The following is a 26,359-nucleotide window of genomic DNA, read 5'->3' on the forward strand; positions in this document are numbered from 1 at the left end:
AGAAAGAGTGGGTGGTTTGTCAACTGACCGCACAGTTTTAGGGGTGAGGGGAGGGGCTCAGACCAGAGGCAGGACTGATAGGGCCAGAGAGGTGGGCAGACTGGGGTTTTCAGAAAGAAGACAAGAAACTTCTAGCTTAAGTGGAAGCAAACACGCAGAGCAAAGATGCAAGAATGGACCCAAAGGGATTCCCTTCAGTGCGATGAGAAGGCAGTCACTCAGCTTGGAGGAACTGCCCTGATCAGCCATTCTCTAACTGGTCTTCCTATCTCCTGGGAAAGACTCATTGCTATAAGCTTTGTCACAGATGCCTTATTTCCAACATGCACGGCTGTGCTTTTATTATCATCATTGCTTTCTTTCTTTCATGATCTCATTTTCCCCAAATTCTATTGCCATTTCTTCACCACAGCTCTACTACCATCTGCCTGTCCACCTCTGGTTTAGTAATTAATTCTTTTCAGGAGAACATTCTCAAGGGCGTGCCTCCTTTTCAGCAAGTATGCTTTTCTTACCTAGGTCCTTTCGACGTTTATACTCATTAATGTTAACGTTGATTTCCTTGACTGCAAGGACTGCACTGGTTAAAGGCACTTTATCTGGGTGGGATTCAGGGGTAGAATTCAATAACTCCATCAGCAGCAATGGGTAACGCATTACTCTCTGCACTGGTTTGATGAGGAAGGAGCCCAGGTTAATATAATTTGTGCATCCCCTACAAGAGAAGGGAAAACAGAGACTCTGGTCAACTGTCAATAACACCGGGCCTGTAGCCAGCATTTGTCATTCCTAATACAGCTCCGTTCTCTCACCTTGCTTCCCAACTTCATTCATTCACATTTACCAGGCACCTAACAAACATCAGGCAGTGTTCTAGGTGCTGTGGATTTAGCAGTGAACTGAAAGAGTCCCTGCCTGGTGGGAAGAGGCAGACAATAACCAAACCAACATTATACAAAGTGTCATTTGGTGGTAAGTGCTACCGAGGAAAATACAGCAAGGTAGGTCTACTTCTAGACCTGCCTTGACCTCTAGCTTCTGTCTATGAAAGAAGAAAACAAAAAAGAGGCAGGAACTCACCATTCGTTGTACAGGCTCCTATAAGGCAGTGAGCATGAAAAGAAGAAACAGCTGATTAGAGAAAATACTGATGCTGATTTTCACATTCCTCCCAGAACATATTAGTCCAACTAATGCCTATTAGCTGGGCAGACAAAAAACAGACGAGATAAAAGGGGAACTGTGAATGTTTATGGTGGCATTTCTAGTCTATTTAAAAAGTCAGTGAGCCCCTAACTTCACTCTGACCTATTCAGACACATATTACATCCTCATAACCTGTCTCCCTAAGACATGAGATGCTTACGATGGTCAAGAAGACCAAACTATCTTCCTGGCAGCTTCTTACCTGAAAATGCTAACCTTGTATTATAAATAAAACTGATTTTAATGGATATAACTACAAGCAGGAAGCTACTTAAGATTTCCATGATACAGAACGGGAAAAGGGCAAGTTACACAGAAGGATCTCCAATGATGTACTGCTTATATTTAAAATATGACAGATTCATAGATGTCATAAGAAGTCTAGAGAGACATGGGAGTGACTTCCTACAGGCAGAACTAGAGCTGTGATGGAACAAAGTGCTCAAAACTCCTACTTAAGATCTGCCAAGGAGTCCTGAAGACGCTTCTGGATCTTCTCATCCTTCTCATAGATTTCCAGCAATGAGATGGCCTCATCATGATTCTGGCAGTAAACCTTGTATGTTCCTTCAAGCTCATCTCGGTGATCAAGAAACACAGGTCCTGTGGAATATACACAGAGTGTTTTTAGTAACTCTCTTCTCAGCATCCTAAATGGAAGGTATATAACCAAACTTTAATACCAGATAATCCTATCCCTTAAACAAGAAGCTGTTTCCCTGTAATAGCTTAAAATTCTACTTATTTAATGCAAAATTAAGAGAACTATCTCCTCCATGTTTTTATTTTTCAGAACCTATACACATCCACACACACCCACATACCCAGTTCCTGAAACAGCCTTCAGTCCCTTTTCAGTCAGGCAGAGTAATCAAGTACTCTCTACATAGTCATGTGATCAGAACCTATAAAGACCTCTTAGCTCCCAAAGCCCCAAATCTCCACAGAGATAAAGAGATCCTCCTATGGCAGCAGCTTCTAATCTTTTCTTTGTGCATAAATTAAATACAAGGACTATAAATGACGTTTATTATATTAAAATATCCATAATATAAAACTCCCTGAATCTATGATATAGTAATATATGTACTTCTTGATAAAACACTGAATAGCAAAACACAGCAATGAATCGAACACCCCATAATTTCAAGTATGATGAGTGACATAAGAAACTGGTAACATGGGTTGTTCCTGGGATTTCGAGATACCTGCAACAACTTAATGTAATACGAGCATGTGACTTTAGTTGGTGAGAAAGTCATTGTTCCCTACAGTCGTATCTTAAATCAGTGCTACATTTTTGTTATAAACTTCTATCCAAGTTGGTGGACTCCTTGAAATCTACCCACAGACCGCCCCCCGCACCGTCTACACCAGTCGGGCAAAGGAACAGTTCCTAAACACACTTCCACGGAGCAGTCGCACTTAGAGCAGCTGCCTGAGCATGCAGACTCCCTGATTTGTTAAAACCCTTCCTCTTGCCCCTCTTCCCTCTCTCAGAGAACCTGCTCCTTCCTTCTTCAGCTTGCACTGCTCCCCCAAAGACAACATCCTCTCATTCTTGAGCTTCTCCCTCAACATTTGGCCCTACTTACTGCTTCTCCTATAAGCACCTCTCTCTCCCAGCTGCTCTGGGCATGAGCCACTCCCTCAGGGAGCCCCATCTCTCTCTACAAGGTCACCTCTGTTTCCTGCATGTTATGTCCTATGGAATTCCCTATTCTCATGCAGAGCACTTTTTATTTAAATGAAATCTATTTCCTTAATTATAGCTCCTTCCTCCAAGAGCCTTGCCTATGTCCACACACATCACACTGGCGCTGCTGTCTCACTGGCAGCCTTAGGCTAACCCTGTGCCTCAAGGGCCCAGGAGTTAAAGAGTGGGGCTGCTTCCTCTTGACCTTCAGGGCCACCGTGGAGACCCTGAGCCACCAGTGTCTCCATTCAGTTTCACCAGCTGATATTTGCCTGGCTTCTTCCCCTCGTATCCTCCACCCCCCTACCCCCGACCCAGCACTGCTAGAACCTTCATGCTGACACCCATGACTCTGCACACTCCTCCATTCAAGGGTTTCCAGCCTCCCCAGTTGTGACTCTTCTATATCAACTACAACCTAGCAAAGCTCTGCCTTAATTTACAGTGTCTTTTCAAATTTAGGTCACAACCCATGAATAGGTGATGGACTCTATTCTATGGGTACGATCAGCACATATCTGAGGAAACAGAATGGAACAGAAATGAACAGAAAACACTGGACACAGTAAAAGTAAGCACAGACAGACACGCACAGACGTGGATCCTGGCCGTTCTGTAAAATATCTGGGACATGTTTAAAATAATTAAAAGCCAGCTCCTTACATATTACCAGATATTCAGAGTCTCCTGGTACTTCTTTCTCATCTCAACCTCCTCATGTTCTAAGTCATCCAAGCCCTGAACACCGACCATTCTCTCCTTCCCTGTGGACCCTTGTCCTGCCTGTACTAGAATTCTTCTCCAGTCAGGCTTACAATTCAAAGGTGCTTTCTCCAGCATCCTGGATTACCTTGAAATTTCACCACATTATCCACTGTATACTTTTTTCATTTCTGTTCCTAGGTGATTAAAAACTGCTTGGGAGGCATACTTTTAAAAGGGGAGTCAAGCGTACTGCAGAGCAGTTTTGAATAGTATGCTGCTGCTGCTGCTGCTGCTGCTGAGTCACTTCAGTTGTGTCCGACTCTGTGCGACCCCACAGACGGCAGCCCACCAGGCTCCCCCATCCCTGGGATTCTCCAGGCAAGAACACTGGAGTGGGTTGCCATTTCCTTCTCCAATGCATCAAAGTGAAAAGTGAAAGTGAAGTTGCTCAGTTGTGTCCAACCCTCAGCCACCCCATGGACTGCAGCCCACCAGGCTCCTCCGTCCATGGGATTTTCCAGGCAAGAGTACTGGAGTGGGGTGCCACTGCCTTCTCCAGAATAGTATGCTACTGTTTATCTACTTTTTTTTTTAATGGGGATGGGGGACCAGGGTAGAGAAAATACATATGTAAGTTCTGTTATGAATCTCCAAAAGGAGATATAAGAAAATTAGTAACATTAGTTGTTTCTGGTTGAGAAGAGCTAAGTGGCAGGGACAGAGAGAGTTTTCATTAAGCGGTTCTTTCTACCTTTCAAATTTTATGCCATGTGAATATATTAAAAGTTACACTTAAAATATATATTTATATATCAAAATATATACTACATATTAAAATAAACTTAAGAAAAATAAAACACTGCTTATGCAATTCAAGTCAATCTGCCCTTTGCAAGTGGCTGAACAATGCTTTAATTTGCCTTCCCTGACTTTCCAGAACCTTCCCTTATCAGATATGCAAAACCTTGTCCTTTATTAATTCCCCCTGAGTGCACTGCCTGGCCTCCTGTTGACCAAGACTGAAGCCCCCCAGCCTGGTGCGCTCATTCAGCCTCAGTTTTGCCTACTGTATATCATGGTCACTGCACACTGTCCCTCCTTGTAAAGTTAACCCTCTTCTCAGGCCCTAAGCCCTTTGGTTCCCAGGCCCTCTCCTCCCCCATCCTCTGCATGCCTTCAGCTCATCTCAGTCTGCTACCTAAATTCCTGGTGTCTTGGGGCAAGAGGGGAAGGGGAGAAATAAAATGGCTAAAATCATACGGGGTGAGATTATGGATATTCGGTTTTCATTTCTTTTATTTTTGTCATAATATACAGGTAATATCATTCTTTAAAAATGGGGTCACCATGGCTTCCTCCAGTCAACGTGTGCGTCTCCTTCCTCAACTTTTCTGACCTCTGGCCTCTCCAGTGAGGCTGAGAGCAGGATCCCAGGCTTCAGTTTCTCTTGCCATTCCATAAAGTACTATTAATACATAAGCAGCTTCCGTACAGAGGCTAACAGCATATGCAGAGACAACGGGAAAGATCTGAGTTTGAGTGTCAGTCCAACAGAGTACTAGCCATGTGACCCTGGGCAGACTACTCTCCTGCCAAAGTCTCAGTTTCCTCACCTGTAAACTAAGATTAATAGCAGGTTAAGCTCACAGGGCTGTTGTAGGGAACAAGTGCAGTCAAGCTCAACATATCTTGAAAGGGTGTATGGACTACAATAAACCCTGGAGAAACATTAACCAAGCTGCACTATCACCTACCATCCCACAGCCACCACCCCTTTCTGCAGGAGGGCAGAGCCCTGACTATTCTTATATCCACTTCTCTCCCTGGTGAGTCAGGTCAACACCACCTAGCTTAAGTCAGCATCATGAGCCCATTCCCCTCTCTAGTGATCTATGTAGGCATATGCATGTGACCAGTTCTGGCCAGTGGAAAATAGAGAGAATTCCAGTGAGGGGACTCTGGAAAGGTCCGCTTATCCTTAAATGACACAGGGTCGCTTTTTCCTTCTGTTGGATGTTGTGATGTGTGTAGTGGGATGGCTAGAACTATGGTAACATCTTGTCACTTTGATTCTAATAAAACACCAAAGTGACAGGACGTCCCGTCCCACATGGTACCAGAGTTGGTCTGTATGACAAGTGAAATACGGCAGAAGCGATGGTGTGTCACATTTGAGAACAGGTTATAGAAGACACTGGCTCCCATCTCAAGCCTCGTCTCTCTCTCGGATCACACAGTTTGGGGAAAGCAAGCTGCCACCGTCATGAAAGTGAAGAGGCCTACATGGCAAGGAACTGAGGACTGAGGATCTGAGTGAACTTTGGGACCAGATCCTTGATTGAGCCCCAGATGTTGGCGGCCCAGATAACAGCTCGACTTCAACCTCATGAGAGACCCAGAGCCAGAATCACCTAGCTAAGCCACTCCCAGATTCCTGAACCAAACGAAATGTGACCTGTTTCTAACTAACACAATTCCCTTGTTTATAAGAAACAGATAATTGTTTTCCAAATGTTTTTGACAATGACCCACGTGAATAAACACATTTTAAATCATGACTCAGTGGACACATATGTAGAACTGAAATAAAAATTTCAAAAACTGTAGTTATTATTTACAGTGCATTCTGATATTTTCTATTTTATTGGAAATATATATATACTGGGTATTAATTTTTTTAAAGAAATCATTCAGTAGATTTCTTTATTAATAAGAGTAAAGATAAAGAAAGGCAACCTTTTGAAGATCAATTCTCCATGGCACTTCTATATGATTTGGGACAGTTCTTTTTCCAGATTGGATTCCCAAGTATGTTTGTATAACAGAAAGCCTTGGAGGATAGAGACAGATTCCCCTTTCTAAGCAGATAGCAGGTTTGTTTCTGACCAGATTAACAAAGACAATGTCTTCTTCCTGCACAAAGTTGGACGAATCTGCCAGCAGCCTATTGTAATACTGGGGTTTATCTAAATGTGATTGGTTCCTTAGCTGTGAGACAAACCCACTGAGTTACTGGGTCCTAAAATGATCTCATGACCCACTAAAAGACTGCAACTGTCAATCTGAAAAATATCACACAATGTAACAACAAAAATTTCTTCTATTGCAAGCATCCTATATCACCACAAAGTAGACCAAATAACCTTGGAACTAAGTAACTAAAACTTCATTTTCCTAGTAAAACTATTAAATACCAGTGCTCTTCTCCTGTCTCCTACAAAAGAAAAAAAAAAAAAAACCTGTTTCTGAAATAACAACAGGGGCTCATACCTATGTTATCGCTGATTTCCAGATCAGTCAATAATTGTTTTGAGACCTTAATCACCATCTGCATATTTCCAAAAAGTCCCTCAAAATCAATGTTTGGTATCTGAGAAAGGAAAACAAAACAAACATGCATAGAAATAAAATATATAGCATACCATTCACATTAGGAACATCTCTTCAAGGATGATACAAAAATTGCTCAAGGTTATCTTCACCACTGTCATGAGGTTTCCAGAATGGGAACATCTAACATCACCTTCAGTGTCACCTTTCGTCCTTCATCCAACTACTTTCTGCTCCCCCATTCCCATTACCATAGTGAAATGACTGCAGAACCAATTTCTGTAACTGTATAATAACTGAGACAGAAATTCCACCCAGGACCCAAAATCTGATAGCACCATCCACTTCCTAGAGTTCTTATGAGTGACTGCTCCAGGAGTCCATACCCAAGCTGAGCCCAGGTGGTCAAGTAACAAGCAACAGGACTGACTGTGAATCCCCAGGATACCGTTAACCTTCCTCCCTGCCTCATCTCCAGCATTTAAGCGAGTGTCTAGTCGCACACTGGGCTGCCGTCTGTGGGGTCGCACAGAGTCGGACATGACTGAAGCGACTCAGCAGCAGCAGCATACACATATTAGTAAGAGTTTCTTACCAATAAGAATAAACCTGTAAATCAGATGCTACAGCCAGGTAAACCATCACCAGACTTCATTATATTAATATTAACTGCACAGCTTCCTAGTAAAGTGTAAAGTGGTAACTCTAGACTCACTGGAACTGTTTTCGCCACAGAAACAGTTTGGAAATGTCCTAGGAGTTACTGCAGTACCTTAAGTTAGTAAGTTAATAATGGACTTGATAAGTGACAGGATGGTGAAGGCTTACGCTGATGGCATGTCAACTGGAGCCCTTGAATTAAGAGCAGCAGTCACAACCTTTATTTCAAACCCAATAAGTCTTTGTGGTGAAAGCTCCCGTACCCTAAGCCTTAGGCCTGGAGAACCATGTTCATGGCAAAGCTCACTTTCTCCCACAGTTCCCACCTGTGCCAGCTGCAGGGGTACCATGATCCGCTCAATACACATCTCCAGATCCCGGATGTAGTCTCTTTCCGTCTGAAGAAGTTCCTCTATCACCTTGGCTCTCTTCTCTAGCATCCTTTGCTCTGGGTTTTCAGTGGACACAGAACCAGAAGGGGCCATCAGTGATGAAGACTGGGAGGAGAGAAGCGTCATTTCTAGAAGGAACAAGAGAACGGGTCAGCAGCTACGAAAGCAGGCCTCTGCAACAGTTTGAGTTGAAAAGAGCACATTCTTTGAGAACTGAAGGTCTCATGATTGTTGACCATCAGGAAATCTGATCCCCAAGTCCATTCTAATCACGAAGATGAAGAGCTGAGCAAGCTTGGAGACAGAACTTCTCCTATCCACGAGATACCATTTTTAGAATCTGTCCTAAAAACAAGCAGCTGGCCCTTTTTATGAGGACAAACCAGTGGCCAAAGACACCTTGCAAAAGACGCTGAAGGAGGTGCTGTTTTTATAAAGAACTGCTTTCACTTAGGTATAAAACCTGTTTCAGGAACTTAGCAGCAGAGATACCAAGCTGGAAGTTATGAACACTGATATAGCTAGCACGTGTTAAAAAGAATATTATGGAAACATAACAATGCCAGCTAAAGGAAAGACAAGAACTAGGTAGGAATTATCTGTCTGAGATCTGGGTGACTGCATGGCCCACCTTAACCCAATTACTGTGATGGCAGATTAACATTAGTATATAGTAAAATATTTAAAAACTGTTTGGGCTTCCCTGATAGCTCAGTTGGTAAAGTATCCACCTGCAATGCAGGAGACCCTGGTTCAATTTCTGGGTCGGGAAGATCCCCTGGGGGAGGGATAGGCTACCCTCTCCAGTATTCTTTGGCTTCCCTTGTGGCTCAGCTGGTAAAGAATCTGCCTGCAATGAGGGAGACCTGGGTTCAATTCTTCGGTTGGGAAGATCCCCTGGAGAACGAAAAGGCTACCCACTCCAGTATTCTGGCCTGGAGAATTCCATGGACTGTATAGTCCATGGCCATCACAAAGAGTCAGACTTGACTGAACTACTTTCACTTTCTTTTTCCCTATCAAAACAATAGTGAAGACTCACAAGCAAGTTCTGTTACTTCAAATGTCCTGGAAGAATACAAATGTACTATAAATTTGAAGTTCTTTAACAGTATTTTCAATTAAAAAAAAAAACCCTCTGTAGCCACACCACATGATCTAAAACTGAAAACAAACGCACATTTTGTCATTAGCTTTTACAAATACCTATTACTTAGATGTATACGATGAGAGCTCTATTATCTTATATATAAAATGAGATGGCATTTGTTTATTTTAAATAGATATTAAATGCTAAAATAAACAACTGAGAAAATTTCAACAATGAAGCAATCTCTGTTGTTTATTTCAAATTCCTTAAGATCCACTTTAAAAAATGACAACTTTGGTAAGTAAACATACTAGGAAGTCTGAGTTGGATTACAAGAATATTTTTACCCAGATCTAAGAAGTGAAAACACAAGTGTTCAAACTATTAAACTTATGCAAAACTAAGCTTTCACAGCAGATTTTAGTCTTCAAAATCCTTCCCCACTGCCCCTTCACTAAGAATTTAGGAATTCTAATGTTTAAAAAGGGTTAACTCAGATTCTGGTTTCTAAAACCCATTCTCCAGTAAAAGGAACCAGAGTTCTTTGGAGAAATGGCTCTTTCCAAGGCAAGGGAAAGGTAGATGAGTCTGAAACCTCTTATGGCAGAAAATAAGGACATGCTGAATAAAATGATGGGACTGTGTTGAAAGGGCATGGAAACAAATTGAAGGGGCTCCCACTGGCCAAATCTGTATAATTTGAGTATCAAAATAAATAAGCACAGCAATGAATTGTAATCTGTTGACTAAAATAAGAACCCATGAACTCTCATCAATAATATACACATACCTAAATAAATGGGGGAGGAGAGAAATGCTCTTTCTTATGGTAGAATGTCAGCTAATAGATACAGAAGAGGACTTCCCGAGGGTGCACTAGATAAGAGTCCTGACAACGCAGGGGACGTGGGTTCAATCCTTGGTCTGGGAAGATCCCACATGCCACCAAGCAACTAAGCCTGTGTACCACAACTACTGAGGCTGTGCTCTAGAGCCAGCTAGCCACAACTACCAACCCCGAGTGCTGCACCTGCTGAAAGCTGGGTTGCCTAAAGCCTAAGCTCCACAAGAGAAGCCATCACAATGAGAAGCCTGCCCACCACAACAAAGAACAGCCCCTGATCACCCCACCTAGAGAAAGCCTTCACAAGGTAATGAAGACCCAGCACAGCCATACACAAATAAATAAAATCATACATATATATATACAAGTATAAGAAATAACAGAATTAGAAAAAAACATCAGTATTTTGCGGCCATCAGGCACAAACCATCAATGGATGATTCCAGTGTCAGTGATAGGGTTTTGATGATGATCAGGATATTTGCATAGTTTTGAACTAGTTACTATACATTACTTATTCCAAAAATGAAAAAGTGACTCTACAGTGGAGAAATGGGTAACACCAAAACCTACTAATAAAAATTAACACTACCAATTAAGTAAACAGACATCATGCGCTTCCAAATATCATGTCTAGAAACAGCACAATATCCCTTATGGGGTATTCCAGTCAAAAAAGCATAATCTGAAATGAATCTTGAGGAAACGTCACACAAACATAGGGATCTGTAACCTTCAAAACGTTATGTCATAAAAGACAAAGGAAACCTGAGGACAAATCCCCAATTAAAGATAACTGAAGAGATTACAAGTAAAGGCAATGTGTGATCCTGAACTGAATCCTGATCTCAGGGAAAAAATGTTACAAAGGACATTAACAGGACAAACTGATGAAATTGGAATATAGACTGTAGATTGGGTACATGAGTAAACCAATTAAAAATTTCCTGAAATGGACAGCTACATGCAAAAGAATGGAATTCGAACATTCTCTCACACTCTATAACTCAAAATGAATTAAACATCTAAATGTAAGATCAGATACTATAAAACTCTTAGAGGAAAACATAGGCAGAACACTCTTTGATACAAAGTACAGCAATATATTTTTGGATCTGGCTCCTAAAGTAAACAAAAGCAAAAATAAACAAATACAACAAATAGCTTTTGCACAGCAAAGGAAATCACCGACAAAATGAAAAGAAAATATATTGAAAGGAGAAAATATTTGCAAATGATATGACCAAAAGGGATTAATATCCAACACATATAAATAGCTCCTACAACTCAATTAAAAAAAAAAAAAACAATTTAAAAATGGGCAGAACTGAATAGACATTTTTCCAGAGAGGAAATGCAGATGGCCAACAGCCATGGGAAAATATGTTCAACATCTCTAACCATAAGGGAGATACAAATCAAAACCACAATGAGAGATCACATCACACTTGTTGTAATGGCCATCATTGAAAAGAACAGAAATTAACACCTGTTGACAAGGATGCGGGAAAAAAAGGAATCCTCCTATACTGTTGGTAGAAGTGTAAATTAGTGCAGTCACTATGGAAAAGAGTACAGAGGTTTATCAGAAAACTAAAAACCCAGCACCACATGACCCAGCAATTCTACTCCTGGGTATATATCTGAAGGAAAAAAAAAAAGAAACCCACTAATTCAAAAAGATACAAGCACCCTAGGAATAAAGCATAGCAGCATTATATTCCATAGCCAAGACATGGAAGAAACCTAAGTTCCCATCAACAGATGAATGGATAAAGAAGATGTGGTATACACACACATATATACACAATGGAATACTACTCAGCCGTAAAAAGGACAAAATTTGCCATTTGCAGCAACATGGATGGACTTGGAGGGCATTATGCTAATGAAGTAAGTCAGACAGAGACAAATACCATAGGATATCACTTATATAATGGAATCTGAACAATACAACAAACTAGTGATTATAACAAAAAAAGAAGCAGGCTCACAAATATAGAGAACAAACGACTGGTTACCAGTGTGGGCAGGGAGGCATGAAGTAAGGATTGGAGAATAGGAAGTACAAACTATTGGGTATAGGATAGGCTCAAGGATGTACTGCACAACACAGGGTATGTATTCAGTACTTGGTAGTAACTGTAAATCGAAAATCATGTTTAAAATTGAATAAAAAATTTTAATTAAAAAAATTGCTGAAATGGCATATCTATTATGGTCATGTATGAAAAATCCATATTATACACTGGTGCTTACCAAGGAGCACAATATATGCAACTTAAGTCTCAAATAGTCAAGAAAAAAAGCGCATGTATGGGTATGGGTAGAGAAAGTGAGAGAATGAAAACAAAAAATGGCAAAATGTTAAATACTGGCAAATACAAATAAAGATCTGTATACCACTGAAATTTTCTATAAATTTGATACTATTCAAGATAAAATTTAAGAAGACAAAATTAGGAATTTTCTTTCTGGAACTACTTTTTTGGATAGAATGAAGGACAGAATTTCAAATCTTACTTCAGAGTGTTAAATGATGACTAAATTAATTGTAGTCTACATAAAATTTTCAATGGCCTTATTTTAAATTTTATTTGCAATTTTAAACCTATGGAATTTCAGTCCCAAATACAGCTGCCAGAAGCAGCAAGTTGAGCAGAGAAATTTATTTTCAACAAAGGACTAAAAAGCTCTCAAAAGGGACACTTACTGAATTCCTATCATGTGTCAGGCACTTTATATGTTATGTCCCTGTACTCATTTAATATTCACACCAAAACTCTGAAGTAGTATTATTATTCCCATTTAACAGATAAGAAAACCTAGGCTTTGAGAGACTGACCAATTTGTTCCAGCCTCTGTAGTGAGTAAACAGCAGTTCTGGGATTTGAATCTAAATATATTTAAATCCAAATCCTGAATTAAATCCACTTAATCCTGTATCATTCTTCCTCCCTTGCCTAGAATTTCAACTAGAAAAGGTCAGGGCTTATTTGCCTTGAATCTTAAAAATTCCCCTGAAGCTATTATCTCCCAGGAATCAAAAGTGAAAGTGAAGTCGCTCAAAGTTCTATTAATTATACTACAGGAAAGCATAAGATGCCAGAGCACTCATCAATTTGAACCCAGCAACCTAAACTGAGACTCAGATTTTTATTTATATTTAAAAAGGGAAAGAAATGGTAGTAATTCTTTTAAAATACCACAAAAACTTTTTTGCCCTATAGGTGGATTTATAAACTGTAGAAAAGACTTTAAAAAACAAAAAGAAAACATCCCTGTGGGATGTTTTTGCTAATTTGTGGTTTTCTGGGCACCACCCCATGGTGGTTCAGATGGTAAAGAATTTGCCTGAAATTCGGGAGACCTCGGTTCTATCCCTGGGTTGGAAAGATCCCCTGGACAAGGGAACAGCTACCCACTCCAGTATTCTGGTCTGGAGAATTCCATGGAGAAGTCCATGGGGTCGCAAAGAGTCGAACACGACTGAGTGACTTTCCCTTCACCCCTGATAAAATGCTAGGCGCTTCTGAAGATGCGACTCACCTTCAGGCTCCCCATACACATTAACACTCAAAGATTAGGTCCAACTAGGAACATCTGGCTTGAAATGGCTCCAAATGTAAAACTGTTATTCCATTATTCCAAACACAGTAAGGGGGAGAAAAAGATCTACAATTACTTTGCCAACAAAGGTCCATATAGTCAAAGTTATGGTATTTCCAGTAGTCATGCATGGATGTGAAAGTTGGACCATAACGAAGGTTGAGTGCCGAAGAACTGATGCTTCTGAACTGTGGTGTTGGAGAAGACTCTTGAGAGTCCCTTGGACTGCAAGGAGATCCGAATACTCCTTGGAAGGACCGATGCTGAAGCTGAAACTCCAATACCTTGGCCACCTGATGTGAAGAGCCAACTCATTAGAAAAGACCCTGATGCTGGGAAAGATTGAAGACAGGAGGAGAAGGGAACAACAGAGTAGGAGATGGCTGGATGACATCACTGATTCAATGGACATGAGTTTGAGCAAGCTCCAGGAGATGGTGAAGGACAGGGAAGCCTGGCGAGCTGCAGTCCTTGGGGTCACAAAGGGTCGGACACGACAGAGCAACTGAATAACAAGTGAGAGAGAGCCCCCTGGCTCCCCTCCACCCCCCCCCGTGAGCCAGTGAAACTCACACTCCCCCATTATTTAACTGGAGAGCCTTGAGAAAGTCCATTTTCACCTCTGGGCCTCAACATCCTCATTTGCAGAAATGCTGAGCAAATTAAACAGGGTAATTTACTCAACACAAACTAGTCCTTTTCCCACGATGGGCCAGAAGACGCCATCTGCGCTAAGTTAAGGTAAAATGCACCAAGGAGAAATGGTTCAGGTACCATAAAATTCCACTTTTCTGTAAGAACAATAAAATCTGGGGCTGGGGAAGCACTCCAGAGGAAACTGAGGCCCAGTGGCACCAGCTAACAACAAAACCCTCAGACTAGTCCCACTTTCCTCCTTGGCGAGCCCTGGAGGTGTTAAGGAGCTGGAGCTGGCAGCACAAACTTACGACTGTGATAAAACCAATAGGGGTGGGTGTTGTTTTTTTTTTTCTTTTTGTCTGATTAACCCCCTACCCCCAGCAAAATCCCAAGACATCCTCATGCCCTGAGGTTAGTGCACGGTCCCAGGCTCATTCTGAAGAGTTCCTAGGAAGCAATTCAGTTAACCGGCAGCTTCCCACAACTCTACCCACATTCCAAAGCAGAGTTAAAGAGAACAGCCACTCACTCTTCCCTTGCCTCTGAAAGCTGGCTCTTTGCTGGGGAAAATCTCTCAACTCCTGGCGAGGTTCCAAGCGGCACTTGAACGAGGCAGCCAACTGTTTTACCTGCTTTCGTGGGGGTTCCAGCAACCCTGGACATACCTGCAGCACCAAAATGCTGGTGCAAGAGTTCCCATGGGTCTAAGGCCAGGCTGGCAGAATAGAATCTTCCCAGCGCTCTGGAATGCTCCACAACCCCCTAAAATCCTTTGAATAGGGTAGGCATTTCCCCCAGGCTTTCCCATATTTACATATGAATCGTTCCGAATCCCCCAGGCTATCACAACAGGGCCTGTTCTAAAGGATGGAGCTGGAATCCTCCGCTACCTGGACTGAGATGCAGAAGAGAGGGCCCAGCTCTGCTCTGACTCAACCCCTTTTCCCTCTTAGCTTTTCTTTCCTAGTCCTAAAACTGCCATAATTTCACTTCAGGAGTTTTTAAATCAAGAGTGTTATCTCCTTTTCCTACCCCTTTTAATGTGTTGTTTTTGGATACTCTTTTCAGGGAAGAAGTCTTATAAGAGGCAAAGGTGTAAAGAGGGCAGCATTTGTCTACCTTTCTGCTCAGGACCTCTTGTTCTGCAGTCCCTCTCCCAGGCCCCGCACAGCCCTCACCTTCCCCAGCGTCCTGCTACTTCTAGGTACCTAACCTAAAGCCATCAGAATGCAGATCTCACCTAGCTGGTCCCAGGACAGCAAGAACTGCTAACATTTACACTTTAAAAGGAAGTGTGGAAAAGAAAGTTGCAGAACAACCTGCCACTTCTGTTTTTAAAAAGAAGGTGGAGGAAGAGACGGAGAGGGAGAAAGAAAAAGGTGAGAAACATGCCAAAACCTCTACATATTTCCATATACACACATATAATAGGTGGCTTCCCTGGTGGCTCAGAGGATAAAGCGTCTGCCTGCAACGTAGGAGACCCAGGTTCGATCCCTGGGTTGGGAAGATCCCCTGGAGTAGGAAATGGCAACCCACTCCAGTATTCTTGCCTGGAGAATCCCATGGACAGAGGAGTCTGGCGGGCTGCAGTCCACAGGGTCGCAAAGAGTCGGACACGACTGAGTGACTTCACACACACACACACACACATATATAATATGTAAGTGCACAGAAAAAGGTATCAAGGGAGATCACACTAAACTCCTCAGACAGGGAACTGGGATTGGGGACAGAAGGATTCATGGAGACTTGAGCTCATATCAGTACTTTTAAAATTTCCTAAGAACGTAGTAATGTACTACCAGTAATTTAAGACAAGCTGTCATGCTAGCCAAGATTCATCTCTATGGGTGAAATTTTAAGCAAGCTGAGAGAAGAATTTCTGGGAAAGAGCCGTCCCACTGCGAGGATGACACCATTGCCTAACTCCAGGGTTCCTGCTTCCTTCCACCATCAAATGAAGCTCTTTTTGGCTTTAAATTTTAACAAATATTTATGTGACATTTACTCTGCATGTCAAGCATTGTTCAGGCACTTTACAAATACTGGTTTATTTAATCCTCATAATAGTCCTCATATCGTCCCCATCTTATTGATTCACGAAGAGAAATTTGTAACTGGCCCAGTATGCGGAGGATGAGAGCCCACATGGGCTTCAGAGCTACAATGGCTACTCTGCCTCCAGCGCTTTTTCCGGGCAGGCAAATCTTGGCAACTGTGACCTGGAAATCTACTTGTGGGTTTTAGTGACTGCCTGGTAGCTAATGACAAAATTGTGATTTTAAAGCACACTTCTTGTACAGCCACAGGTCACCCACCCACCATTTCGACTGTGAACAATTACACATTTAAGCATGTATACTATATGTGTGTCCATATCATTACCTCTGTAAAACCCTACTCAGGGGACTTCCCTGGTGGCAGAGGACACAAGAATCTGCCTGCCAATGCAGGGGACACGCGTTCGATCCCTGATCTGGGAAGATTCCACATGTGGAGCAACTAAGCCCATGTGCCTATGCTCTGCTACAAGAGAAACCACTGCAATGAGAAGCCCAAGCACTTCAGTGCAGAGCAGCAAGCAATGAAGCATTCAATGAAGAGCTCACCGCAACCAGAGAAAGCCCATGAAGCAATGACGATCCAGTGCAGCCAAAAATAAATTAATTAAAAAAAAAAAAACCACTCAGTATAATGCAAATAATTCCTCAGAGAGAATCAAATCTAGCAGTGTTATCCACAGTAAATATTCAATTTGTTGTTGGCTTAGTCCCTCAGTCATGTCTCAACTCTTTGTGATCCCATGGACTGTGCCCACCAGGCTCCTCTAGCCACAGGATTCTCCAGGCCAGAATACTGGAGTGGGTAGCCTTTCCCTTCTCCAGGGGATCTTCCCAACCCAGGGACTGAACCTAGGTCTCCTGCACTGCAGGCAGATTCTTTACCGTCTGAGCCACTAGGGAAGCCAAATACATATTCAACAGTACTCCAGATAATTTAGGGCAGAAATTATGCACAAGTGAAGGGATCTTTATCAATGCGTAAAGAAAACTTAGAAACAACAAAAATTTCTCCCCAAAGGGGGCTGTTAAATAAATTATGGCATATCTGCATAATATCAATATGGTACCATGACAACCATTGAGATACAGATTTATATTCGGTAATACGGAACACTGCCTACTGTGCATTGCTAAATGGAAAAAGGCTACAAAAGAGTTTGTGAAAGAACTGCCATTTTGTTAAAAAGGGGGAAATATTTTCAATGCACATATCTGAAAATGAAAAGTCTTGAAGGAGACAGGAATTCTGATCTTTTTTCCTTTCTTTGCAACTTCTTGTATTTTCTACTTTTACTCTAGTGAACATTCAGTATCAATACAACAAAGAACAATAATGCGGAAAAAAGAACACTTGCTACGAAAAAGAATATTCTACTACTTAGTCCTCTCTCAATAACGCTGTTAATCCTTTTCAAATTTTCTTCACTTTTCAATAATCTGAGATTTCTTTTCTGACCTAATACCTTTAAAGTGCTGAAGAAAGTTGGTAACAAAACACTGATGAAACAACAACTTGCTAGTCTAATAAGAAAAGCAAAACCCCCTCCTGCTTAGCAATCTGTCTACAAAACTCCAAAAGGAAGCAACTTTTGTTAAGTCTGCGTATATTCCCAGCAGGCCAAGAGGAAGAATCATAAATCCTGGTTTTCCATGTGCCCACATCACTCCAGCCAGCCCACCCAGCCCCCACCACTTCTTTTCCTTCAGCACCTACTTACGAATATTTGGAGAAGGCTTATCCGGCCAACATTAAACTTTCAGCACCGTGGTCCCTGCCTTTTCTGCAGGACTCACAGACTCTTCTCGATCACCAGACCTCAGGGAGGAATCTATTATATTTTGGACTTCAATCTCAACAGTAACTAAAAAAACTTTCCCCTGGGCCTTTTGCTCAGTGACTGCCCTGACTATTTTGGCAAGTAGCCTCCAGTACAATCCCTGCTGGGAGGGTTTCCACCTCGGAAAACCCAGCTCAAAGCTTCCCACCTCTTCCTTCTTCTACGAGAGCCTACCCAATCCTTTAGAAGAACACACAAGAGTCAAGGGCCCAGAGTACAAGAGTCTGCAATTTCTTACGTGGCAACGATAGTGAAATTAATACTAGATTCTTTGAAACACCATTTTTGAACACACACCAAATCTGAGAGATGTGCTTTAAACTATGAAGTTATTACTACTGTCAAATCTTTAGGCAGCAGAAGGCAAAGATAGTTTTTGTTATAGAAAAAAAAGAAGAAATAAGCCTTCACTGTTTAATAAGCAAATTTTGATTACAGTCAGGCAACAAAACTACACAAAAACTTTATTTTCGAAACAGACATACATCTGATGTTTTCTTTACCAGGCCTCTTGAGGGAAGGTATAATTGCTCTAAATGAGAGCACTAAACAATGAAATGACTTGCCTGACACCACACAGCTAATAACTCTTCAAAACTAGCATCTCTAGCTGGTGCTTTCCATCAAATGTCAAGGCCTGTTCCAGGTTACATGGTTTTTCAATATGAGTGTGGCTGTTTCCTACATCGTATTTCCATTTTTGATAATTAATAACACTACAGTGAAGTCTCAAATGTTGTTCATTAACAGGACCCTCCGGTTATTTTTGTCCTACCCCGTAAAACCCAGACCTCCTGCTTCTATTAGCTGGTTTACTTTTACTCCTTTCCATTTGTTCTCATAACATTTTATGGATCTTTTAAGACTGTGTACAAAACAAAACAAAAACTAGTTGATCTGAGTTATAATTCTGCACAAAGTTTTAATAACAAAAAAGATGAATACTGAATAGAAAGCTACCAAGCAGAGTACTCCAAGATGGGGCAAAGTATAGAAAGCTGGAAAGCCCTCCACAGCTTTCTTCGGTTTCAGCCAAGTCATTTCATCTGTCTGATACTCAAGAACAGCAAACAAAGTAGGGAGAAAGTAGGTGGTCTTAGACATAAATTCATGAAACAAAGCAATTAAACAAAATGAACTTAAGCACTGTGTATTTTACTACATTAATTCAAAGGAGTGAACCCAGTCTTTCAAAATAAGGGATTTTTCCAAGTGTGATCCAATATTTTCACAGTAAAATCTGATTAGGCCCTAGGGTATCAGTCAGTACGATCTTATTTTCTAGCCGAAACTTTGGGGGAGAAAACAAAACCTAAATATGAGGGAAACTAAACTGGGTTTTCCCTGGACCCCAGTCATTCATTCTGCACAGGCTAAATTGAGCTCTTGGCGCCCCAACAGTGACTCTCCTTCCCCACATCTCCTCTGGCTTTCATCTCCAGGGGCATGCGTGGAGCTGCTTCTAGGTCCCGCGAGGGCAGCAGGCATAGGAGTAAGGCACTCAGACTGCAAGTCAAAAGACCCAGGATCTAGCCTTCACTGTATCCTGACACGTTACACAGCCTCTCGGGTGGTTGTTTCCGGGTGTCCATTATAAAAGCATCGGTCCTCTTTGGTTACTTCCGGGCTCTAAAATCTTCTGTGCTTTCCGACTCTGTTTTTTCACTTACTCCTCTCGGTCTGATAGAACTCACACTACTCTCCAACTAGCTCCACAAGGAGTGTGGCTCGTGTGTCACTTAGTGACTAACCTGAGCAGTTAGTCACTTCCTGTCCGCAAGCCTAGAGGCCCATGCACAGGCTGCTATTATGGAGCCTAGCACAACATAATTTAAATATTTGTTTCTTTATTATTCCTTGAACCTAACAAGGAGGAATAGGTTTGTCTCTGTGCCTTTCAGCTCAGCTACTGTCCTTTAAGCCCAGCTAGATGAAGGCTTCTTTAGTCTTCGGATTACCCTTTACTCTAAACTTCACTTCTTGAGTAACAACACAAAATAATACTATCTATCTTTTGATATACATGTCCTGTGCCCTCAAATAGAGTATATTTCATTGGATAGCAAACATTCACTGAGTATTTACTATACACTAAGCATTAATGTAAGAGTCTAATGTACCTAATCTATACTAATCAGCACAGCAACCAGCACTTAACAGATGACAGCAACTATTATTATTTACCCTAGGTACTGCTCTGGGCTTCCCTGGTTGTTCAGTGGTAAAGAATCTGCCTGCTGATGCAGGAGATGCAGGAGACATGGTTCAGTCCCTGATTGGTCAGGAAGATCCCCTGGAGAAGGAAACAGCAAAACATTCCAGTATTCTTGCCAAGGAAATCTCATGGACAGAGGAGCCTGGTGGGCTACAGTCCATGGGGTCGCAGAGAGTCAGACATGACTTGGCGACTAAACAACAACAAAAACAACAACTATTACTCTGCTGTGATTATGACGGAAAACACTACTCAAGTTTTAAAAGTCATTAAATATCCTAGCTTTTGTTTATCTTAACCAATGAGCTGCCACAACTATGATGTTAGGGTAAGTTAGGTTTCAATCTTCCCCTGAGAGGAAGGGGCTGAAGAGCAGAGAAAACGGAATTCCAGATCTTCAAAGCACTGAGGAAAGGACAGGAGGAATTCTAGATCAATGGGAAGTGGAAGCATCTCCACATCTCGGTAGACTCTAAGATACATATTTTTTCATACTTTAACATCTCAGAAATGGAGATGTATTTTCCGGTAAATAGCATGTTAATCAGTCTTCCAATTAGAAGTAGTCTTTCTAATGTTACATAAAATTATTTAGTGTCTTACAACAGAGGGTTTTAGATTCAATGAAATGAGATATGTTTTATCTGTTTGCCTCCTCTCAGCTTATGATTTGAAGAAAGGATTTTCCTGATACCATGGAATGACTTCTGTGACCAAGAATCTAGCCCTGCCCTCTGCTGTGGGGCCAGGTACACAAATGTGTTTCTTCCACCAGAAATGACTCTGCGTTGAACTGCCACACCCCTCTTACTTGACAGCCTGGGCACTTTCTGGTTTCTCAGGAAATATTGGAAAACTGTGGTGTCCGGGTGGGAGCGTCAAGTTTCTGAGCCCCCAGCACGACATTCCTTTGAAGGCTGGCCCTGCCATGGCACTGCCAGTGAGCCAACTGGATTCACCCCCTCTCCTGTGCCCACTTCAACATCCTCAGGACCGCAGGAAATATGATGCCCAAGAAGACTGCCTCTTCCTATCCAATCTCAATTTCTTGCCTTTCCTGGTTTTCTTTTTGCTTTTACAGAAGCCTGGAATCTCCCCAGACCAATATTCCCATTTATTGCTGATGAAATATTTTCTAAAAATAATGTAGGTAACGGTTCATGGTTGAGTAAACTCCAGGAGTGGGTGATGGATAGGGAAGCCTGGCATGCTGAAGTCCACGGGGTAGCAAAGAGTTGGACACGACTGAACTACTGAACGGTTCGTGGAGAAAGCAGACAGTCTGGCTCATGTAAGAATGCCAACTCATAATCCCAGAAGGCAGGACTGCCTTACCGTGTCTAAAACTTCGATGATCTCCCAACCCTTGACCAAGCATGGCCTTATATGTATTTCCTTTCACCTCCACATATTTTCTCTTTCCCTCTTCTTTGCATCCTACCTACCTATCTTAATCAGCCTGTCAGTACAGCCTGATTTTAAAAAGTAAATACCGGAAACTTTGTTCAACTCTGTGCCCCCCTCAGTCACAGTCACCTCTATTTCACTCTGTGTGTGAAAGGTCTTGAAAGAGTGGTCTTCATGCAAGAAGACCTCCTTCCAGGCCTCTTCCCCCACCTAATTTCTAATTAATGAATTAATTCTTCCTAATTAATTCTGTGCCATCACTGTATTTCCGTCAACCAATAACCTCAGCAAGTCCACGGCATCCTCCTTGACTTCCCTGGGGCCTTTGAAAGTGCTGGCCATTCTCTCCTACTCTAAGCCTTTCGGTTTTCCTCTGCCCTCCCCACAGTGCTCCCTTCTCTGGCCCCGTGCCGTGGGCATCCCCTAGGCTGGAGTTTTCAGATGCCCACCCTTTCCACAGCAATTCTGGTCCTCAGAGACGTCATCAATCAGTGTCAGTGATCACATCTCAGAGGGGGAATCACCATGTGCAGGGCCAGCTCTGACCTTCCTCAGGCTCTGGCCCAAACTCCCATTTGGTTTCTAAGATTTCCATACACTAGTTTTTCCCCACACTGTATTCCTCTTTGTCATGACAACTTTGCATCTTTGCTCATAGACTTTCTCCAACCAGAAATGTTCTTGCTTCTCTCTGCCTATCTCAACCCCACTACTCCTTTAAGCTTTAGCTAAAATCCAAGTATCTTCCTAAAGTCTATTCCATTCACTCAAGTAAAAACTGAGCTTTTCCTCTTCTGATTGTCCATAGTATTTACTAAGTTAGACACTTCTGTACTTTATTTAATTATTCATACGTTTACACTTTGTCTTTTCAACTTATCTAAAAACGCCTATGGTGGTGATGGGTATGAGGGGGTATCCTTCCCGGCATACCCCAATGCTTGGTACAGTGCTAAGTACAAAAACTAGTTAATAAACACCTGTGTAATCACATTCAAAGGGAATATGGGATCTATGTGCTGGAATAATATAACTGATGATGATAGCAGCAGATTATGTTTACTTAGCATTTACTGTGAGCCAGGCTCTGCTGCACTACTCTAAATATTTACACATCTAAACTCAACTATTTCTGATAATACTATCATGTATGTCAGTTTTCATACAAAAAAGAAGGGCAAGGCCAAAGGATGTTCAGACTACCACACAACTGCACTCATTTCACATGCTAGCAAGGTAATGCTCAAAATCTTTCAAGCTAGGCTTCAACAGTACATGAACCAAGAATTTTCAGATGTACAAGGTAGACTTAGAAAAAACAGAGAAACCAGAGATCAAATTGCCAACATTTAGTGGATTACAGAAAAAGCAAGAGAATTTCAGAAAAACATCTATTTCTGCTTCACTGACTACACTAAAGCCTTTGAAAGTGTGGATCACAACGAACTGGAAAATTCTTAAAGAGACGGGACATACCAGACCACCTTACCTGCCTCTTCAGAAACCTGTATACAGGTCAAGAAGAAACAGTTAGAACTGGACATGGAACAACAGGCTAGTTCCAAATTGGGAAAGGAGTAAATCAAGGCTGTATATTGTCACCCTGTTTATTTAACTTATGTGCAGAATACAACATGCAAAATGCTGGGCTGGATGAAGCTCAAGAGGGAATCAAGATTGCTGGGAGAAACATCAGCAACCTCAGATATGAAAATGATACCACTCTTTACAGACAAAGTTCTGTCTAGTCAAAGCTATGGTTTTTCCAGTATTCATGTATGGATGTGAGAGTTGGACTATAAAGAAAGCTGAGCACTGAAGAATTGATGCTTCTGAACTGTGGTGTTGGAGAAGACTCTTGGGAGTCCCTTGGACTGCAAGGAGGTCCAACCAGCCAATCCTAAAGGAAATCAGTCCTAAATATTCATTGGAAGGACTGATGCTCAAGCTGAAATTCCAATACTTTGGCCACCTGACATGAAGAACTCACTGGGAGAGATCAAAGGCAGGAGGAGAAGGGGATGACAGAAGATGAGATGGTTGGATGGCATCACCAACTCGACGGACATGAGTTTGAGTCCATCAACAACTCCGGGAGGAGAGTGAAAAAGCTGGCTTAAAATTCAACATTCAAAAAACTAAGGTTGGGGCATCTGATCCCATTACTTCATGGCAAACAGATGGGGAAACAATGGAAACAGTGACAGACTTTATTTTCTTCGACTCCAAAATCACTGCAGGTAGTGACTGCAACCATGAAATTAAAGGATGCCTGATCCTTGGAAGAAAAGTTATGACAAATCTAGACAGTGTATTAAAAAACAGAGATATCACTTTGCTGACAAAGATCTGTATAGTCAAAGCTATGGTTTTCCTAGTAGTCATGTACAGATGCGACAGTTGGACCACAGAGAAGGCTGACCGCCAAAGAATTGGTGCTTTTTAACTGTGGTGCTGGAAGAGTCTCAAGAGTCCCTTGGACTGCCAGGGGATCAAACCAATCAATCTTAAAGGAGATCAGTCCTGGGTGTTCACTGGAAGGACTGATGTTGAAGCTGAAACTCCAATACTTTGGCCACCTGATGTGAAGAACTGACTCATTTGAAAAGACCCTGATGCTGGGGAAGACTGAGGGCAGGAGGAGAAGGTGACGACAGAGGATGAGATGGTTGGATGGCATCACCAACTCAATGGACATGAGTTTGGGTAAACTCTGGGAGTGGGTAATGGACAGGGAGGCCTGGCGTGCTACAGTCCATGGGGTCACAAAGAGTTGGACTCAACTGAATGACTCAACTCACTGAAGACATTTAGTGTCCCTGGTCCTTGTCTCAAAAACGCAAGAAGTCCTCTGCATCCTGCCACTGTGACAACCAAATGATACCTCCACCCATTTCCAAATCAAGGGCTGAGCTCGCCAAGCCTTAGAAAGCCTGTTGCCTCCAGCGCCCTCCACATACCAAATCGGCTCTATCAACAGTCCCTACAGCTAGGGTTTAAACTAGGTGATTCCCCACCCTAGCCTTTACCACTGCCATCTGGATCATGGATGGGTACCTAATCAGTGAACAGTTAGTTCATATGATGAGGCCTAACTAAAAAATTCAAGCTGAACCAATTATATTCTCTCCTGGGAATCTGAATTAAGAACTATCATGCAGATTAGAAAGAACAAAGGCAGAAGCAATGGACAACTATGGTTATGTGTAATCTAGAAAAGGAGTAGAAACTGTAAGAGGAAGGTGTCGGTCTCAAGTCAGAGAAACTAACGCAGAGGCCCAGAGAAGAGCAAAAACGTCTTGAGGAAAGATGGCCTGTGAGAGAGAGATACAGAGAAAGGGAGCAGCTGGTCCACAGGGTACCTGGCGTCAGTCCACCTATACGAGAACAACAGCCTTAGCCCTCCCCAGGGGCCTTAAGGTTCTCTCTCTCCAACATAGCACAGTGTTTGGTACTCAGTACATTTGTTAAAGGTACATGAATGGCTCATGCATGTTAAAACAGAATGAAATCAGAATAAAAGCTGTAAAGTGAAAGTCAGTACTCAGTTGTGTCTGACTCTTTGTGACCCCATGGACTACAGCCCATCAGGCATCTCTGTCCATGGAATTCTCCAGGCAAGAATACCAGAGTGGGTTGCCATTTCCTTTTCCAGGGGATCTTCCCAACCCAGGGATCAAACCCAGGTCTCCCATATTGCAGGCAGACTCTTTACTGACCAAGCCACGGGGGAAGCCCCAAGCCGTAAAAAGGGCTCTGAAAATTATAAAGCATGTAAATTTAAAGTGGTACTACTATTACTTCTTCTGCTGATAAAATGTCATCGTTCATTCTGCTGACCTTTTGTTCAGTTCAGTTCAGTCGCTCAGTCATGTCCGACTCTTTGCGACCTGAATCGCAGCACGCCAAGCCTCCCGGTCCATCACCAACTCCCAGAGTTCACTCAGACTCACGTCCATCGAGTCAGTGATGCCATCCAGCCATCTTATCCTCTGTTGTCCCCTTCTCCTCCTGCCCCCAATCCCTCCCAGCATCAGAGTCTTTTCCAATGAGTCAACTCTTCGCATGAGGTGGCCAAAGTATTGGAGTTTCAGCTTTAGCATCATTCCTTCCAAAGAAATCCCAAGGCTCATCTCCTTCAGAATGGACTGGTTGGATCTCCTTGCAGTCCAAGGGACTCTCAAGAGTCTTCTCCAACACCACAGTTCAAAAGCATCAATTCTTTGGCGCTCAGCCTTCTTCACAGTCCAACTCTCACATCCATACATGGCCACAGGAAAAACCATAGCCTTGACTAGACGGACCTTAGTTGGCAAAGTAATGTCTCTGCTTTTGAATATGCTATCTAGGTTGATCCTAACTTTTCTTCCAAGGAGTAAGTGTCTTTTAATTTCATGGCTGCAGTCACCATCTGCAGTGATTTTGGAGCCCCCAAAAATAAAGTCTGACACTGTTTCCACTGTTCCCCATCTATTTCCCATGCTGCCCAGTTAATTCTAAAGAGCAGGCCCCTGCTCTCTGGAAGGGCAGAGACCTCTTGGCATCTTTATACTCATTGCTTGTAATCAGCATATGAAGTGAATCAAAAAAACTAATGCCTTGGATTGATGGGCAGATATTTTATTCTAGTAGCCTGAATACAGATTGTAGCTATAGATATGT

At 42.2% G+C, this 26,359-nt stretch overlaps 1 protein-coding gene across 1 annotated transcript in view; it reads right to left on the reverse strand.

Annotated features, from left to right (window-relative positions):
• DNMBP (dynamin binding protein) overlaps nucleotides 1-26,359 on the reverse strand; it is a 114,309-nt gene that overhangs the window by 16,418 nt on the left and 71,532 nt on the right. Inside the window, exons 5-9 of the mRNA XM_052660710.1 lie at nucleotides 7,924-8,117; nucleotides 6,878-6,977; nucleotides 1,662-1,809; nucleotides 1,081-1,098; nucleotides 516-715 (exon numbers count right to left, since the gene is read on the reverse strand). Of these exons, the coding sequence (XP_052516670.1) occupies nucleotides 516-715; nucleotides 1,081-1,098; nucleotides 1,662-1,809; nucleotides 6,878-6,977; nucleotides 7,924-8,117 (660 nt within the window). The remainder of the gene's footprint in view (nucleotides 1-515; nucleotides 716-1,080; nucleotides 1,099-1,661; nucleotides 1,810-6,877; nucleotides 6,978-7,923; nucleotides 8,118-26,359) is intronic.

The sequence above is a fragment of the Budorcas taxicolor genome, chromosome 23, assembly GCF_023091745.1.
Source record: "Budorcas taxicolor isolate Tak-1 chromosome 23, Takin1.1, whole genome shotgun sequence".
Lineage (NCBI taxonomy): Eukaryota > Metazoa > Chordata > Mammalia > Artiodactyla > Bovidae > Budorcas > Budorcas taxicolor.